The sequence below is a fragment of the Urocitellus parryii genome, chromosome 7, assembly GCF_045843805.1.
Source record: "Urocitellus parryii isolate mUroPar1 chromosome 7, mUroPar1.hap1, whole genome shotgun sequence".
Classification (NCBI taxonomy): Eukaryota; Metazoa; Chordata; class Mammalia; order Rodentia; family Sciuridae; genus Urocitellus; species Urocitellus parryii.
The window spans coordinates 33727508-33745371 of NC_135537.1; the positions used below are offsets into that span (position 1 = coordinate 33727508).

Here is a 17864-nt window from a genome sequence, read left to right on the forward strand (position 1 = left end):
GAGAGCTGACCCCTGAGGCAGCAGAGCCGCCCCTGACCCCCCACCAAAAAAAAAAAAAAAAAAAAAAAGTATTTCTGTGTTTGTATGGTCTTTTAGTTGCCAGCCCAATTCACGGGGAGTGACCCTGAATCCGTTGCCCATGAGGACGTGGGTGACACAGGGTCCTGAGTTTCCGTTGCTTCACTTGCCCATCACCCCAGCTCTCCCTATAATTAACTCTTAGGGGAAGAAATTGTGATGAAAAATAAGAGTCCTGTTGTCTTTCTTCAGTTAAAAAGAAGCTTTTGGCTTATTAGTCATGGTGTCACTAATGTGAAAAATATACTACTTCCTGGGCCAAGATTATAACACCTAATCACAGAATTCTCAACAATCTCTTATACAAAGAAGATTTTATTAATGAAAAGATCACATAAAACAAAGTTCTTGTATACAAAGTTATCTGTTTACAAATGTGGAAAAGTTAATATTTACAACATGTTCCATACAGTACATGATAATTGTTTTATATGCTTTAATAGTATGCTAAATAGATCAAAAGCATCAAAAAACTTTAAGAAATAATACTTAATGAGAAACAAAATTTTAAAAATTCTTTAATATTTTAAAGTAGGTTGTACAAAATCATTTTATCAGGACTTTTTTTTTCCCATTTGATTGGCACCAAAAATATTAACACATTTTGAATATTTAGTTACTTAGTTGCAGAAATGAATTCTACATAACATCTGAGAAAGACACTACAGCACACAGTTTTTATAGGGGAAAAAAAAAGAAGTTAAAGGAAAAGCATAAGCAAACCTAAATGGTCATAATGCAATGTTGGGTGGTCATAAACATTTAAAAAATGAAATAATTGCACTTGGCTTAATTTATAAAAGACTAAAATTTCATTTACTAATCCTTTAGGACATTTTATTTAAAAAATGCAAAGGATCAGGGAGCAGCATAACACAATCAACATCATACACTCTTGTAGTAAGCACCTTATTTCAGTTGCATGATAGAGATGTGAAGTTTCTAAAATAATAAGACTTAATAAAATTCACACATGTAAGATGACAATGTAGAATAAGTGGATTTTAAAAATTGAATGCCTATTATAAAATGTTTTGGTATGTCAACTTTTTTTGAACTATCTTTATCTTATAATACCATTTTTCAATTTTCTTAGAAATTCAGTGTAAAAGCTACCAAAGTAGTTCAAAAACATCAGAATAATGTAATAAAATATTTAAATTGATTTTCCAGGATTTCCAAAAAGTTCAAATATATGTAAGCCTATTTTCAAATATATATACGTACGTACGTACAAGGGTCAGTTTTAAATATTTATGCAAAGAAAAATCTTGATTTTCCATTAAGAAAAGTAAAGTAGCATAAAAAAAATCTTAAAAATACTTTCTAAAAGTAGAATCTTCATAAATAGAAAAGGAAGATTCCTCTAATTGCTCCTCCCACACAATTTAAAAAATATCACTAACCTGCACAATTTGGTTTTCAGGCATATTGCTGTCACTAATCTTTGTGGAAATGAATTGTATTATTCTTGAAATCTGTTTTTTCCCCCTTTCCCAGTAGAACAGTAGACAATGAAGCTTTAAGTGCAAAAGAAGAATGTAACAGTGATTCCTTCCCCCATTCCCAAGGCTGGAGATTGAACCCAGGGCCTCATAAATGCCAGTCAAGTCCTCTACCACTAAGCTACACTCCCAGCCCAGCAGTGATTCTCCTAAGACAGTGCATTGGTCACCTCCAGTGTAACAGGTATTTGCTTCAAAGTAATAAGATAAATGTTTTCAAGTATCTGAATGACCGCCAGCACTCTGCTCTTTTCTATCTTCGGAAGCTGAGTGAACAAGCAGAGATGTGGAAGCTTTAAGGCTGCTCGGCTCTGAAGAACTAGGCGCCTGTGAATTGCTGCTCTGCACTGGGGCAGTTTCAGTAATATCACTCCTTGGACTTACCCTATTTAGAAGAAAAGGAGTGGACATACATACATATATAAGCACAAATATGATGTCAGGTGTCCTTATTACTGGTATTCATTTTTCATGAGTTTTACCCCCAACTAATGTAGATCTTAATCAGAGAATAAGCCATTAAAACTCTTAGTATACTCTAACACTTCAAAATACAAATAATTAAAAAAAATAGTTTCTGATAACCTTAGAAACTTCATCAAGTGCTACCCATGCACAGATTGAGCATTCGTGTTTCATAGGGAGATAATGAGGCCAGATTACTGCTCATGGTTTGGCATGATGGATTTCCTACCAAGGACAAGACACCATGAAAGAGGCTGGGAACAAAAAGATGAGTAAGATTTTAGTTCTGCCTTTGAGGATTTTCAAATATAGTGGAGGATAAAAGTATATATCCAACTATAGTTCAGGTATACAAAAGTTATCATGAAACAGAAGGTGCATTTGGCCCGGGGCAAGATAATCTTGAGACCTTAAAATTAGTTAGCTGTCAGCATTCTGGCTAACTTAGTGTTGACCTGTGTTTGGGTCTCTTATAATCATTTGAGAAAATTCATTAAAAATGTCAATATCCTTCTCCCATCCAGAAAACAAAGATTTTGTAATCATCTTTAATCATGACACCTTTCAGACATAATTATAGTGTAGTATTAATGAAAATTTAGTCTATGTTTCAGAGGAATGGTAAATGTTTACCTAAATATATAGCAATGCTTAACAACTGCCACAGGAAATGAACTTTATTTTCCTTCTTGAAAATATATATATGAAAACTCTTCTTCAAGTGAAGAATCAAACTAATAAATAGTACACTTATAGCCCGAACCCAAAATCCCTGTATTAAAGAGTAGACATGTCATATCATAAAATGCTAACTTGCCAGATAGGTTATGCTTTAATAAAAAATGGATAATGAGGTAATTAAAACTGTGATGACTGTAGATAACAAAATTAAGTCTTACCTTCCTGCACTCCGAGAACCCTCAGACACACTGCTCTTATCCTTCACGCTGCCTGCCTGGCCTTTCCTGTTGGCTTGCTCCCCGGAGAGTTTGCAGGTGGAGGCTGCTGGGGAGGCAGGCTCACCACTGTCCTGCTCTCTTAATTTGGGGGTGCTTGCTCTGTCTGCTTTCCCCTCTCTCACTGATGTTTCTGGAGAGGTTTGGACTTCTGTCAAAGTTTCTTGTCCTAAGTAATCATGGTCAGTGATTGCTACTGCAGAAGTGCCATGATTTGTTGTAGCTCCTGTGCTGGTCCCCATGGATTTGGAAATGACTTTCAGCTTGTGTGAACTTGGTTTGTAATGCTTCTTTTTGTGTTTCACTTTAGAATTATGCTTTAAAAAAAATTCACATGACTCCTGTAGCACTCTTCGACTTTCACTGATCGGACTGTAGGAAAATTCAAGGAGAGAATTTACTCAATAGATTTCAAGTGTTATAGAAGTCATAAAGGAAATCATAAATCTTTTGCCAAAAATTCTCATTGTTTAAATTAGAAATTCTATATGATTTATGTTATTTATAAAATCTTGCAGTATAAGTACTATGAAATAGTAGATTTTTATGGAGTGAAATCTTTTGTGCAGCACTTACATGCTTTTATCAGCAGAAACAGAAAACTGACAAGAAATCAAACAGACAAAAATCAAAGAATGAGGGCAAGGAAATTCAAACCAACATAAAATAAGGAACTCACTGAATTTGTATTTTTAAATACATCAAATACGAAAGTAAACCATAAGAAAAAAGACATGAATATAATTAATGGTCTTTGTTTAAATTTGTTTTCTTTCTAACATTAAAGTCGACAAGTTAACAGTGAAGTTATAGTGTGGGTGTATAAATATGGGCTAATCATATAATAATAGCACACACAAAAAATAAAGCCCAGTTAGGCTGGACATGGTGGTACATGCCTGTAATCCTGGTGACCCAGGAGGCTGAGGCAGGAGGATCATAAGTCTGAGGCTAGCCTCACCAATTTTGTGAGACCCTGTCTCAAAAGAAAAAATCAAAAGGGCTGTGGATGTAGTTCAGTGGTAAAGCACTTCTGGGGGCACACACACACACATACACACAGCCTAGTTTAATGCAATTTTTTAGATTTTGAAAACTTGTTCATGCAAAGATTTATGGTTCTGAGATTTGTATCACAAAGAGTTCATTAATCAAATAAATGGGGAACAATTAAAATAACCCTACAGTATATTATATATAATGTTCATAAGGAACTAAAAGGGATTATAGATAAACATATATCATAGGATGTTCTGGAAGTTGAACTTTTACCATTTTAGGTAAAAGATCTTGATATTTTGATATATTTATTCTAAAACAATGGCAGATGATTCAATAGGTTCTTACTCTCTCTTGCGATTTCGTTTAAAAAATCCAGCCCACTCTGTGCATGTTTTTTTGCTTCCAACCCAGAAGACGGCAGAGATACCAACAATTAATGTCATCAGATATTTTATCATGAATAAGGCCAATTCTGGTCGAGCTTCTGCTTTTGCCTACAAAAAAATTTGATATGTTTAAAATGCAGAAAAAAAGTCCATATTGTCAATGTAAAACTTAAATATAAATCTTTAGTGTGTTTTATTATAGAAGGTTTGAAATAACATACTATAAGAACAAAGTGCAGCACATTTTTACCTAAGTTCTGAACAAAGAACCTTTATATCTGTACTTATATCTACATCTCTCTATATCTTGGAAGGAAAAAACACTGAAATGTATTTAGGAATGATCTTCTAAATCCTGTCCTAATTTTTTGGCCCTACAGATACAGCAGTTCTCTTACAATAACCTCTAAATATTTATTCACCTTCCTTCACCATAATTTACCATGACTATAAAATATAAGTTATTATAACAATTTATATTTAGTCTTTTACACATTTATGTTTATGTTATAAAAACTTGGTTGGCTACAGTAAAGTAAATATTAGTGAAATGTGAAAATGAAGACATTTAACAAAAATTAAAATTATACTTTTGTTTCAAGCATAAACCTTCAAATTCTATTTTAAAATGTTGTACAAGAATAAAAACATTATACATTCTTCTGTATATCTTGCTTTTTTTGCACTTGCTAATATTTCTCAGAGACCATTCTACAAGCAACATAGTTTTTTTTTTTTTCCTTTTAAAGATGTTACATTATGTGGATGAACCATAAATTATTCAAAGATTTTTAGGTTACTTCCAACCTACTGGCATTTGCAAGTAATATTAAAGTGATTATCTTTATACATGTAAGATAATTTTTAATTTGATATAATAGTTATTACCATACATCAATATTCAAGAATAATGTATAAAATCTATTTTAAAATAAAATTAATATTAAAAATACTCAAATGCTTTAAGAAATTTTATATATTCAGAAATTTGTTTCAATCTCAAAAACACCACCCTTAAACTAATCATAAGCATTAGAAACATGTAAGACAGATTTTGTTTCAATTGTATTTTTTTTTCAGTTAAGAAATGACAGAATGGACTAAGCAAAATTCAAATTATTTAATAAGCATGTGCTATGCAAAAGTTATAAGATAAAATGATCAAATTAAATATCCTCAAAAAGGAGTTCCCCTACTACTGAAGAAGTAAAAATAATTCAACAGAAGTTACTTCTCCTTTTCTCCCTCTGATGAGGCCTATAGGCCTGCACTTCTGATTCTGTTCTTCACTACTGTTAATCTGCCTTTGCAACATAACTTAATTTTCAAAAGAATAATTAAAGGAAGTATTTTTTATTGTCACAAATGAAGCTACAACTCAAGAAAGAACTCTTGGGACACTTACCCTAGTTTTAGCTGGGTGTCATTCCCTATGTCTGTTGGATTTTGTCATCTGAAATCTAATTTTCAGTCCATGACTAAAGCAAGAACATTTCCAGGAACATTTTGTACATTAAAAATAAATATAACACAATCCAAGTGATAGCTCTTACCTGATAAGGACATGGGATGTGGTACTGACGACAGTGGTCAGAGACCCAAGTTATCTCCCAGGTAACCCTGTTCACTTGCTCATAGACATAACATCCCAGAAGTGTCACTAAGGGCACAAGATACAGGCCACTGAAGACTCCAATTCGAATCATAAATTTCTTTAGTTTCTCTTGGTTCCGCCCATCATGCTGTATAACTTGTCGCACATGGTTTAAGGAAATAATGCCAGCTAAAAGAAGTGACAGCCCAACAAACACACAAAGGCACAACGGTGAAAGTACAAAGTAGCGAGAGGCATCCAGGTCATAAAGGCCAACAAAGCAAACTCCACTAATGTTATCTCCTTCAACTTTGTTCATGGCAAGAAGCATAACAGTCAGAAAACCTGGGATGCCCCATGCAACAGCATGAAACCACACTGCTTTCTGTTCAATGGCTTCACAACTCCATTTTCTTCCTGCAGCTAAGAACCAAGTAATGGTCAGAATCACCCACCACACAGTGCCAGCCATTGTGAAAAAATACAAAAACATAAATAAAATGGTACAAGCCTTATTTTGAGAGCCTAGAACAACAGTGTCACCGACTTCTAGCTTCTCGTCTGCCTTATTGCATGCTGTGCTATTGCCTAGCAAAAATCCAACAAAGTACATAAGAGATACAATGCTGTAACACACAGAGTAATATATAATTGGTCTCTCTGGGTATCTGAATCTTTTAACATCAATTAAAAAAGTAAGAAATGTAAACAGAGTTGCACAAAGACAAAATATTGAAACTATCCCAATAAAACTTTTTGCAAACTCTAGCTCATCATTTTTAAAATACATGTTGGGACATGGAGGTGCACACTGATCAATTCCCAGAAACTTATAGCCTTGCCCCACAGAAGTCTTAAGATGCCTTGGACACCAAATTCCAATGTCTCTTGGGATGTCTTCTGTTTTCTGAGGACCAAGAAACTCTGTGGGTGGATCAAGGGTTATAGGAACAGTCTCATCACAGTATTTCAATCTGTAAAGATATAAAAAATTAAATATATGAAGTCAATATTTGTACTGATTTGCTATTGAATCTGTGTTTCCCAACTATAAATTATTACCTTATGCATTCATAATTGATGAGAAACCTAAATAGATTACAGGTTAGGGTTGAGTAGAAAGTTTTGAAATTGATTAAGAATTTGTGGTTGTTCATGAGGCCACAACATATGAATATATATTAAATAGAAGGCAGGTTAAACATGAAAGTCTACTAACTGGAAAAACAATTAGTCAAATAATTTTAAAATAAATTCTGTTTTTCAATCCTTAGCATAAAGAGTGAAACAGGTGGCATCACTATACCAGACCTTAAACTATACTACAGAGCAATAATAATAAAAACAGCATGGTATTGGCACCAAAATAGACTAGTAGACCAATGGTACAGAATAGAGGACACAGAGACTAACCCACATAATTACAGTTATCTTATATTAGACAAAGGCACCAAAAACATACATTGGAGAAAAGATAGCCTATTCAACAAATGGTGCTGGGAAAACTGGAAATCCATAAGCAACAAGATGAAATTAAACCCCTATCTCTCACCATGCACAAAACTCAACTCAAAGTGGATCAAGGACCTAGGAATTAAACCAGAGACTCTCCATCTAATAGAAGAAAAAGTAGGCCCCAGTCTTCATCATGTGGAATTAGGCCCCAACTTCCTTAATAAACAAGACTCTTATAGTGTAAGAATTCAAACCAAGAATCAATAAATGGGATGGAATCACACTCAAAAGCTTCTCATCAAAAGAAACAATCAGTGAGGTGAACAGAGAGCCTACAGCTTGGGAGAAAATTTTTACCACTTGCACATCCAGATAGAGCACTAATCTCTAGGGTATATAAAGAACTCAAAAAGCTAAACTCTAAAAAAACCCAAATAACCCAATCAATAAATGGGCCATGGAACTGAACAGACACTTCTCAGATGATGATATACAATCAATCAACAACTATATGAAAAAATGTTCAACATCTCTCTAGAGATTAGAGAAATGCAAATCAAAACTACTCTAAGATTTCATCTCATTCCAGTCAGAATGGCAGCTATTATGAAGACAAACAATAGTAAGTGTTGGTGAGGATGTGGGGAAAAAGGTACACTCATACGCTGCTGGTGGGACTGTAAATTGGTGCAGCCAATATGGAAAGCAGTAAGGAGATTTCTTGGAAAACTGGGAATATAACCACCCTTTGACCCAGCTATCCCATTCCTTGGTTTATACCCAGCATACTACAGGGACACAGCCACATCGATGTTTATAGCAGCACAAATCATAATAGCTAAACTGTGGAACCAACCTAGATACCCTTCAGTAGATAAATGGATAAAGAAAATGTAGTATATATACACAATGGAATATCACTCAGCAAAAATCATGGCATTTGCAGGTAAATGGATGGCGTTGGAGAAGATAATGCTAAGTGAAGTTAGATAATCCCCAAAAACCAAATGCTGAATGTTTTCTCTGATATAAGGAGGCTGACTCATAGTGGGGTGGGAGGGGGAGCATGGGAAAACTAGAAAAACTGCAGATAGGACAAAGGAGAAGAAGGAGGAGGGAGAGGGCAAGGGGTAAAAAAAGATATTAGAATGAGATGGACATCACTACTCAAAGACATGTGAAAAAGATATGAATGATGTGAATATACTTTGTATACAAGTAGAGAGGTGAAAAATGTGCTCTATATATGTAATATGAATTGTAATGCATTCTGCTGTCATATATTTTAGAATAAAAAATTAAAAAAAATAAATTCTGCTTTTAAGGTTAAATATTTAAAAAAGAATTGATCTAAACTAGTAGTTTTCAGACAAAAAAGTTATGGCTTGCCTACTTATAACATATGAATGTCCTGGGGAAACTCGTGTGCGTGCGTGTGTGTGTGTGTGTGTGTGTGTGTGTGTGTTTTGATGGGGTGCAATCCAGGGCTAGGCAAGATCTCTACCACTGAGCTATATCTCCAGCCCCACTTCTGTTTCCTAATGCTAGCAAGCAAAGCAGATCAATCCTATGACTAAGATGAAGATAACTAAAATGAATGAAAAGAAATTCTTCCCTGGATTGACAGGGCAAAGTTCAACTTCTTAAACAAGGGCAAGAACACCAATAAGAATTAAGTTGAGGACCAGCTTACCTCATATCACTGTTTTATTTAGGTTTGGCTGCCTCCCTTGTCTATGGACAGACCTGAGTGATACACAGGGATATTTCTGTCTTGTATAGAACTTTATCTCTGGGTCAAGTTTGTACACACCAGTATTATTTTGTATGTAGTTAAAAGTAGTGGAAGTTTTCAATGAGAAAGCATTTAAATATACCTTAGATAAAAATGGAGAATAAAAAAATATATGCTCATAAGCCAAGCATGGTGGTGCACACTTATAATCCCAGTGACTCACTCAGGAGGCTGAGGCAGGAGGATCTCAAGTTTGAGGCAAGTCTCAGAAGCCTAGTGAGATCCTGTCTCAAAAGAAAAAATAAAAAGGGCTGGCATTGTAGCTCTGTAGTAGAGCATCCCAGGATATAATGTCAAGTAAGTGTGTGTGTGCATGTGTATGTGTATGTATGGGTGTAATTTCCATAAAATGAACATTCACGTATCTACCAGCTTTATTAAACTGTAGAATAATGTAAGTTTTGCTATCCTTTAAAATAAAGGACTACATAGGTCTTATTTCCTTCTCCTCCTTCTCAGAAATATTCATTACTAGAAATTTGATTTGTATTTTCCTCAAGCTTTTAAAAATACTAAACTTTTTGCTAATAATAACTTCATACAGTATTGTTTCATAGGTTTTGAACTTCACATAAATGACATGCTGAATATCACACTGCAATTCCCCTTTTAAAACTCAACACTACATTTTTTAGACTTATGCATGTTGACAGATTTAGGTCAGCTACATTCATTTTATCAACTGTATGGTAGTATTCTAGTGTGTAAGTATATCACAAATTGCTAATCATTCTTCTGTAATGCATTTTTAGACTTTTTTATTTTACAAAGAGAAATGGTTATATAATTGATATTTTGGCTGATGACTACGTGTTTGTACAAGAGTTTCCATAGATTACCTTGGGTGTAAAAATTGCACCTGCAACTTTACCATACATTATTCAATTGTTTTGGAAAATGATCATGCATCTACGAAAGTGTGTGAGTTCCACAAAAGTTCTATAGTTACTTCAGTCTAGAAATAAACTACCAAAAAGCTAGTCAGCTTCCTTCCCCCATTTATACATGAGATTTCACTATATCAACAGAATATTTAAAATTCCAAATCCCTAATATCTGGAGAATAGGAAACAAAAGTAATAAATAAAGAGTAATGTGCAAAGGTCAGTGAATTGATAAGATTCATTCATGAGTTAATTGTGCTAAAAATCCTATTTTTGTAATATGGACTCTTATTGCAAATGAGCAAGCCAAACAGTGTTTATTATGTTTATTCACTATCACAGAAATGCCCAGACTGAATATTTCTTTTAAGAGAAAAACATATATTTCTGAGATTTACTTCTTTTTATTTTTTGGTACTAGGGATTGAACTTGGGGGTACTTGACCAATGAGCCATATCCCCAGCCCTATTTTGTATTTTTATTTAGAGACAGGGTCTCAGTTGCTTAGCACCTCACTTTTGCTGAGGCTGGCTTTGAACTCACAATCCTCCTGCCTCAGCCTCCTGAGCAGCTGGGATTACAGGCATGTACCACTGCACCCAGCCTATTCCTGAGATTTTTACATCCAATAAAGACAATTCACTTTGCCAAAATATTATACTAACACCAATCTGAAGGCATAAGTAATGAAAAGTACTTTGACCTTAACACAATAGACTATTTCACATTATAAGACTGCCTGTTAACAAGTGCTTTAGCATCATTTTCAATTGAAATGCACTTATTAATTTAAGAATCTGGCAAAGTACAGTGGGTGAGGAGTGATAAATCATACCAGTAAAGTGTTTTCATGAAGGCAAGGAAGGTATACATTCTGGGAGAAAAAGTAGGATTATTATAATAAGGACAGGAAAAAGAGGGAAAGAAAAACAGTGTAATAGAAAACAGTAAGATCCCAAGACTCTTGTGTATCTCTGGTACCCAGAGCCTAACGAGTGCTATGACCACAGAGTTCTGCTATTTCTTAAAGAGTAGAAGCTGTCATTATGTTTTTTGCCACAAAGCTGACTATGGTAAACCCTTCATTATGCTAGAAACCTTTGAGCAGGCTAGAATTAGGTTTGTTTTTTTTTTTAATACTTTTTTAGTTGTCAATGGACCTTTATTTAATTAATTTATTTATATATGGTGCTGAGAATCAAATCCAGTGCCTCACACACACTAGGTGAGTACTCTACCACTGAGCCACAACTCCAGCCCCTAAAATTAGGGGTTTAATCAGAAATCTCCCTCTTTCTTCATGTCTTCAAAGTTAGATGCCACAAAAGCTTTAAAGTTTTATTTACAGAAATGAAGAAAATAAAATTTCTCTACTCTAGAACACGCCAGAATTATTTTTATGTGTGGACCCAATTAACATTTTATAGAAGATGTTGTTTATGGGTTTGCTTTCTACAAGTAGGATATAGTTTAACAAAGGACTTATACAATTTTTAAAAATGGGGATTATACTTCTCAATCATAAGTATTAAGTATTCTCATATGTGAGATAAATTTGGTTTGGTTTAATTATTAAGAAAAAAATGTCCGTTTCTTAACAAAATCAAACTACAAAGATCCAAACTCCCAAAGAGTTGGTAATAACAGCATAGGCACCAGTGTAAATTTCTGTAAGTTATAACAACTCTCTTGTTTTGAAATTGAGTAGGCAATTCCATAAAAAGAAAGTGTTTTCTCCAATGGCCTTATCATTTTCAAATATAAATATAAATCATTTCATCTTTCAGTTTCCTCCACAAGTAGTAAGATCCATGACAACAGAAATTTTTGAATTTAAGGGTGCTGAATGACTCGCTGGTTTCTTCACCTCTTCTTTTGCTGTCACCACTTTTTAGTTTGACCATCCACGTGGAAAACCCTCTGACACTCTGGCTTCTTAGCTCCCCAACTTCTTCATCTTCAATGTCTATCCATAATCTATGGATACCCGCAGTCACAAGGAATCCTCCACAGCCTACAGATGTACCCTATCTCCAAAAGTCAACTGAAGTATACTGCCCTTGGTCTATAGGCTCCTATCTTTGTAGCTCATTTATATTAAAAAATGTCCACTATGCCCTTAAAAAAACAAAAAACAAACAAACAAACAAACAAAAAATCCTCACTCACTCTCCTCAACCCTGTCTTCATACAGATCTTCTTTCAATTCTTCCGTTCATTCCTTATCTATTTAGATTTTCCTGGACCATCATTTCAGTAACACCCTTCTAATTATCCTTCATTTTCATACTGTTCCTTTGTCTTTGCACTGAACCCATCTGACAAAACCCCAACCACAGATAAATCCAGTTATCTACTTTACTGTACTTAGCCTCAAGCAACCTATGCTGCTGGAGAAGGTCTCAACAGGCCAGATGAGATCCACTAGAAATTCACCTGACTTAGCTGCAGTGTTACAAAGCTTTTCCCATCTACTCCCTCTGCTGTTCTCTATGCTTATCTCAAACTAATATCCTTTTTCCCCAGATCCTCCACAGAGGACCCTGACTCTTATTACTTCACAATGGAAATAGAAACCAGCAGGTAGGATTCTTGCAACCATCCTTACTAAACATACAACTCCATCTACATCTGTAGCCATCTTTTCCTCTTGCGGTTACAATGGCAGCTACACCTATCCACGACCAACAATGTATCTGTGCTTGGGATCCTACCTCCTTCCCAGAAAACTTCTATACACAATCTCTTCTACTTCAATATAGTTGTCTTATCCTTGTTCCCAGCAGTTCTTACAGTAGTCAGTTCTTTCCCATTAAAATAAAACCTCCATGACCATTCTCTTCTGACTCCCACACTCTCTTCCTCTGCTTTATAGCCAAATTTCCTAAGAATATCCATGTGTCCTGCTTCACTTTTCACTCACCCTTTCATACACTGCAAACTTCCCTTGCCACAGTTAATCTAGTGAAAAGATTTTTTTTTTTGGACTGGCAACACCTGACACTTCCTCTGCCTTGAATGCCTTTTTCTCTTCTGGACACACATTTCCCAGCTTCCCTGTTAGTTCAGTTACAAGCAAATGACTGAAGTCTAGCCAGAAGCAAGGCAAATGAAAAATGTACAATAATTCCAGGCAGAGGCAGTTAAGAAAAGGCGTGTTTCTATCTTCTCTCTCACCCATCTGAATGACTGTTAGCACTGCAAAATGGAGCAGCCTGGATTCCTGGAGATGAGCTGCTATGGAGAGCTGTCAGCAATCCTCATGGGACTATGACACAAGTGCCCTGCTTTACACAGAAGCTAACAGGCACCTATCACCCATTGTTAACTTAAAATACATGGAGACCTTCTCATTGCTCTCAGCATTAAAACATGGAAGATGGGCCCTGAATGGTCTGACTGCTGCTTCTCTCTCCTTCCTTATTTTGTACCAGTCTTTCTTATTCTCATCACTGCAGCCAATCTGATTTTATAATTCCCAAATATGCCAAGTTCCCTCCTGTCACAAGGTCTCTAAACAAGCTTCCTATTATTGTCCAAATGCTCTTCACTCCTCTCATTGTCCAATTACCTCAGTCTAACCTTCATCTTAACTGTCATCTCCTTTCCTATCCCCTAGTTTAGGCCAAAGGCACCACTATACATCCTCAAAAAACTATGCATATCTTCTTTGTTCTGTTATCACAGACTTAATTTTTCACTTATTGGCATAATTATTTGATTATTTTCTGTCCATTCCACCTTACTCTAGGTCTCCTGCAAGCAAGAAGCAAGTCTGTTTATTGCTAACCACATGTATGCAATGTTTACCACCATTGTGCCTGGTGAATATTAAGAGTGCAATAAACACTTGTTGAATTAAATAATGAAAGCCTTTTATTAACACTGTGCAGAGCTAGTAACATTAAAGTAACATTAGCTGTTAGTGAAAAACATAATTTACCTGTCACATTCAAGTTCCTCAGGCCATCTGATTCCAAAAGTGTCAATTAATTTTTTACAATCAGAATATACTTTCTCACAAAATTTTCGACAAGGCGGAACCACATGAATTTGGTCTGTGCAGGTTGGTACAAAAGCTTTGCAAAGGAAAGTTTCAACATTTGGTGAACATTCCAGATTTGCAAGAGGAAGAAAATGCTAAAAAGAAAAATAGAAAAATAAGATTAGAAAACATTTCCATCACAAATAGTTCATTTATTGTTTAAAGCATATACTTTCTACTTACACTCCAAAAGAATTTTTAAATCTCCCTCTCAATACAATTAAATTTTGAGAACATCAGTATGTTTAGTCTGTTAGATGTAGGATCCCTTCATACAAAATGGATGCTATTATTTTATTCAATTATACATTTTTTAAGAAGACATGGATTATTCCATTGAAACTGCTTGTCGAAGTCACCAATAAACTCCACATTGTCAAGTCCAAAGCTAAATTCTACTCAACAATTGACACAGTGGATTGTATTCTATTTCTGAGGCACTTTGTTCATTTGTCTTCTAGGATATTAACTGTCTTGAATTTCTGACTATTTTAATAACTGGCTGTTTCTTTGTCTGATCCTTTCCCCTTGCTGATTCTAAATATTGAAATGCTTCAGCTATAAATGCTGAAATGCTCTCAAGCTATACTCACTCCTCAGGGGAAACTTGCTGGCCCCATTTTCTCCTGTGAAGTCTAGACTTGAGTGAACATCTGCTTTCTGAACAATTGCAGAACACGCATCTCAAACCCAATATATCTAAGAAACAATGCAATCCATTGCAGACTTAAGCCACAATCACTCTCAGTCTACCCCACCTCAGTAAATGCTCAGTCTACCCCACCTCAGTAAATGCTCAGACCAAGAATCTTGATTCATTCTTTACATCTCTCTTCTTTCATCCTATATCTAATCCATGAGCAAATCCTGCTGGCTCTCTCTTGAAAACATATTCTCAATCTATTTCTCACTATGCCCACCCAGTCTAAGCCACTGTATCTTTCACCTAGGCTACTGAAAACCCTCCTAGCAAGTCTTACTACTTCCCACTCCTGCTAATCTTATAGTCGATTTTCATATCAATCCATATTCCCCAATGTGATTCTTAAAAATTCAAGTTTGTCCTTATTCAAATATTTTGACAATATACATTCCAAAGTCTTTACCAAGTCCTATAAGGTCCCTAACTCTGACTATGTCTCCAATTTCATTTTTTATCCATTCTTTCTCTTATTCACTTCACTGTCACCAAATAAGATTTTTGCATCTCATTTCATGTATATTTCTCCCTCAGAATTTTTGCATTTGCTGTGCCCTTCAATTCTTCCACCAGATAGTCACATGATTTTTGTCCCCATTTGAGTCTGCTCAACTGTCATCTTAGAGAGGCATTTTCTACCCAACCTACCTAAAAATTATCTAGTCATTCTCTATCCCATTGCTCTGGTTTGTACTTTTTTTAATCCCTTACCAACATCTAACTTTGTATTACATAGTTTATGTCTTAATTTCTGCCTTTTCCACTGGGAATGTAAATTCTATGAGGGAAGGGATTTGGTCTATTCTGTTCACTATTTTTGTTTGAGTTGCTAGGAAGTAAACACAGGGCTTGATGCATGTTAGGCAAGCACTCTACCTACTTATTTCCCTAGCCCTCTGCTCACTGATAAATCTATAGAGCCTATAACAGTGTCTGCTACATAAATATTTATTGAATAAATGAATGTTTTCCAGAACAATGAGTGAACGCAATGACAAGGCATGTCAATAAAAAATTTCAGAGCATCAAAATAAGGAGAAGAATATAACTATTTCCAGGGGGAATAAAAAGGACATAGGGATGAAATAAGTTTTGAATATTTGGTAATATTACAGTTAAAAGGCAATGAAGAAATAACTGTAAAATTTTGAAGAAGAGTAACTTTCAACCTATACCCAGCCAAACATTTTGGGGAGGTTAAAATAGTGATATTTTTGACTCTGTAAAAAATTTTTAAAAATTTTATTTTCAAGTACCCCCTTTTTTTAGAAAGCAACCAGAGAATGTAGTATTCTTGAAACACACTGAAGAGATATATGAATAAACCAAGAAGGAAAATAATATGCGACTCAGGAATTACTTTATCTAGTTTTAAAGAATGGCAAGAGGAATTCTCAGTAGGACAGCTATGAATCTAGTCCAGAAAACAATCAGAGCATATTTGATAGGAGGACAGATGGCTGAAGGAAAAAGATCTCCAGGGGTTGGAAATGGGTACTGGAATTGAGAGATTATATGATATTTAGAGCCCCTGAAAAAATTGTCTCTAGATAATTGACAATTCTGTTAAGACATCTGGAAAATGTCAGCAGTAGGCACATAAAGCAAAGCAAATAGGGATAAATACAATTACTGCATTAACTTAGGAGGAGGAGGTATTAAAGAAATAAATGTAATGCAAGTATACTACTTAACTCAGCCACGCACAATATTTGGTATACTTAATGATATACTGACTACTGATTTAGTTAAAAATTGTCTTAGAAAATTGGGACGAGAAATAAAAATGGTGGAAAAGAAAAGTGAATTATCAACTACCATAACAGGAAAGAACAAAGAGCTACTGCTTGAAGTTCTAAATTGATGAATCAATAAATAGCATAATAAACATATCAGTCTAAATATGGCTTACACACCAGAACAACTTCTAGAAGAGTTCAAAATGTCTGCCTCTAGGGAGCGGGACTGGGATAAGTATGGAGCAGGGTGTGCAAAGACTCTTCCTTTTCTATCAAAAAGCTTTTTAGTGTTGAGGGTTTTTTCCCAGCTTTATTCAGATATAATTAGTTGACATATGATAAACTGAATATCATTGTATAAAGTGTACAACTGGATAAGTTTTGAAACCATTACCACAATCAAGGTAATAAATATAATCATCACTATCAATAGTTTCCTTCTACCCCTTTGTAATTATTCTCTTCTTCCACCTCCTGAACCTTCCTTTCTCTTTTTCCCTCCCCAGTAATTTCTCTCTCTGGCAACCACTGATGTGCTTTCTGTTACTACAGAGTGGTATTTTCTATAATTTTACATAAGTGGAATCACATAATATGTTTTCTTTTTGTTGTTGGCTTCTTTCACCCAGAATCATTATTTTGAGATTCATCCATGTTGTTTCATGTATTAGAAGTTTATTTATTTTAATTGCTGAGTAGTATTCCATTATATGGTTATATCATCATTTGTTTATGTATTTACCTATTGATAGACAGTCTGAAGTACTCAAAGGACATTTGAGTGTGAATATCTACTAGTAGACAGTTAAATAAATAGAGCTATGATGGTCAGAGACTTTAGGTCAAGGATATGGATTTGAAAATCATCAGTATAAAAATGGACACTGAAAGAATTGATTGACATTACATAGAAAGAACGGATAGTAAGAGAAGATGAAAATCCTGATTCAAGAGGAATTACACTTGAACCTATTACTAGCATTTACTTCCTCTCCAAATGCCACTGAAAAAAGATGAAAAGGTTTTAAAAAAAAAAACCCTGAAATCCATCATTATATAAGAAAAAAATAAACAGGGAAAATTCTCATTAATTACTATAAACTTTGAAACATTTCTGGAAGATATAAAGAAGGAATGGGGACTAATACTTTCATCAGGATAGTCAGCATAATAGCTCCTGACATAAAAAACATTCAGATTCTAGAAAAACTGCAACAATACACTTTAAAATGCATTGCTGAGCACTAGATAGACCTAAT

At 34.8% G+C, this 17864-nt stretch overlaps 1 protein-coding gene across 2 annotated transcripts in view; it reads right to left on the minus strand.

Annotated features, from left to right (window-relative positions):
- Nucleotides 1-500: 500 nt before the first annotated feature.
- The window catches only part of Fzd6 (frizzled class receptor 6), a 38830-nt gene continuing 21466 nt past the window's right edge, over nucleotides 501-17864 (minus strand). For both annotated transcript variants that reach the window (XM_026384881.2, XM_026384874.2), the window contains exons 3-7: nucleotides 14065-14261; nucleotides 5946-6960; nucleotides 4352-4500; nucleotides 2948-3376; nucleotides 501-1968 (exon numbers count right to left, since the gene is read on the minus strand). In XM_026384881.2, the coding sequence (XP_026240666.2) occupies nucleotides 1800-1968; nucleotides 2948-3376; nucleotides 4352-4500; nucleotides 5946-6960; nucleotides 14065-14261 (1959 nt within the window). In that variant the 3' untranslated portion in view covers nucleotides 501-1799. The remainder of the gene's footprint in view (nucleotides 1969-2947; nucleotides 3377-4351; nucleotides 4501-5945; nucleotides 6961-14064; nucleotides 14262-17864) is intronic.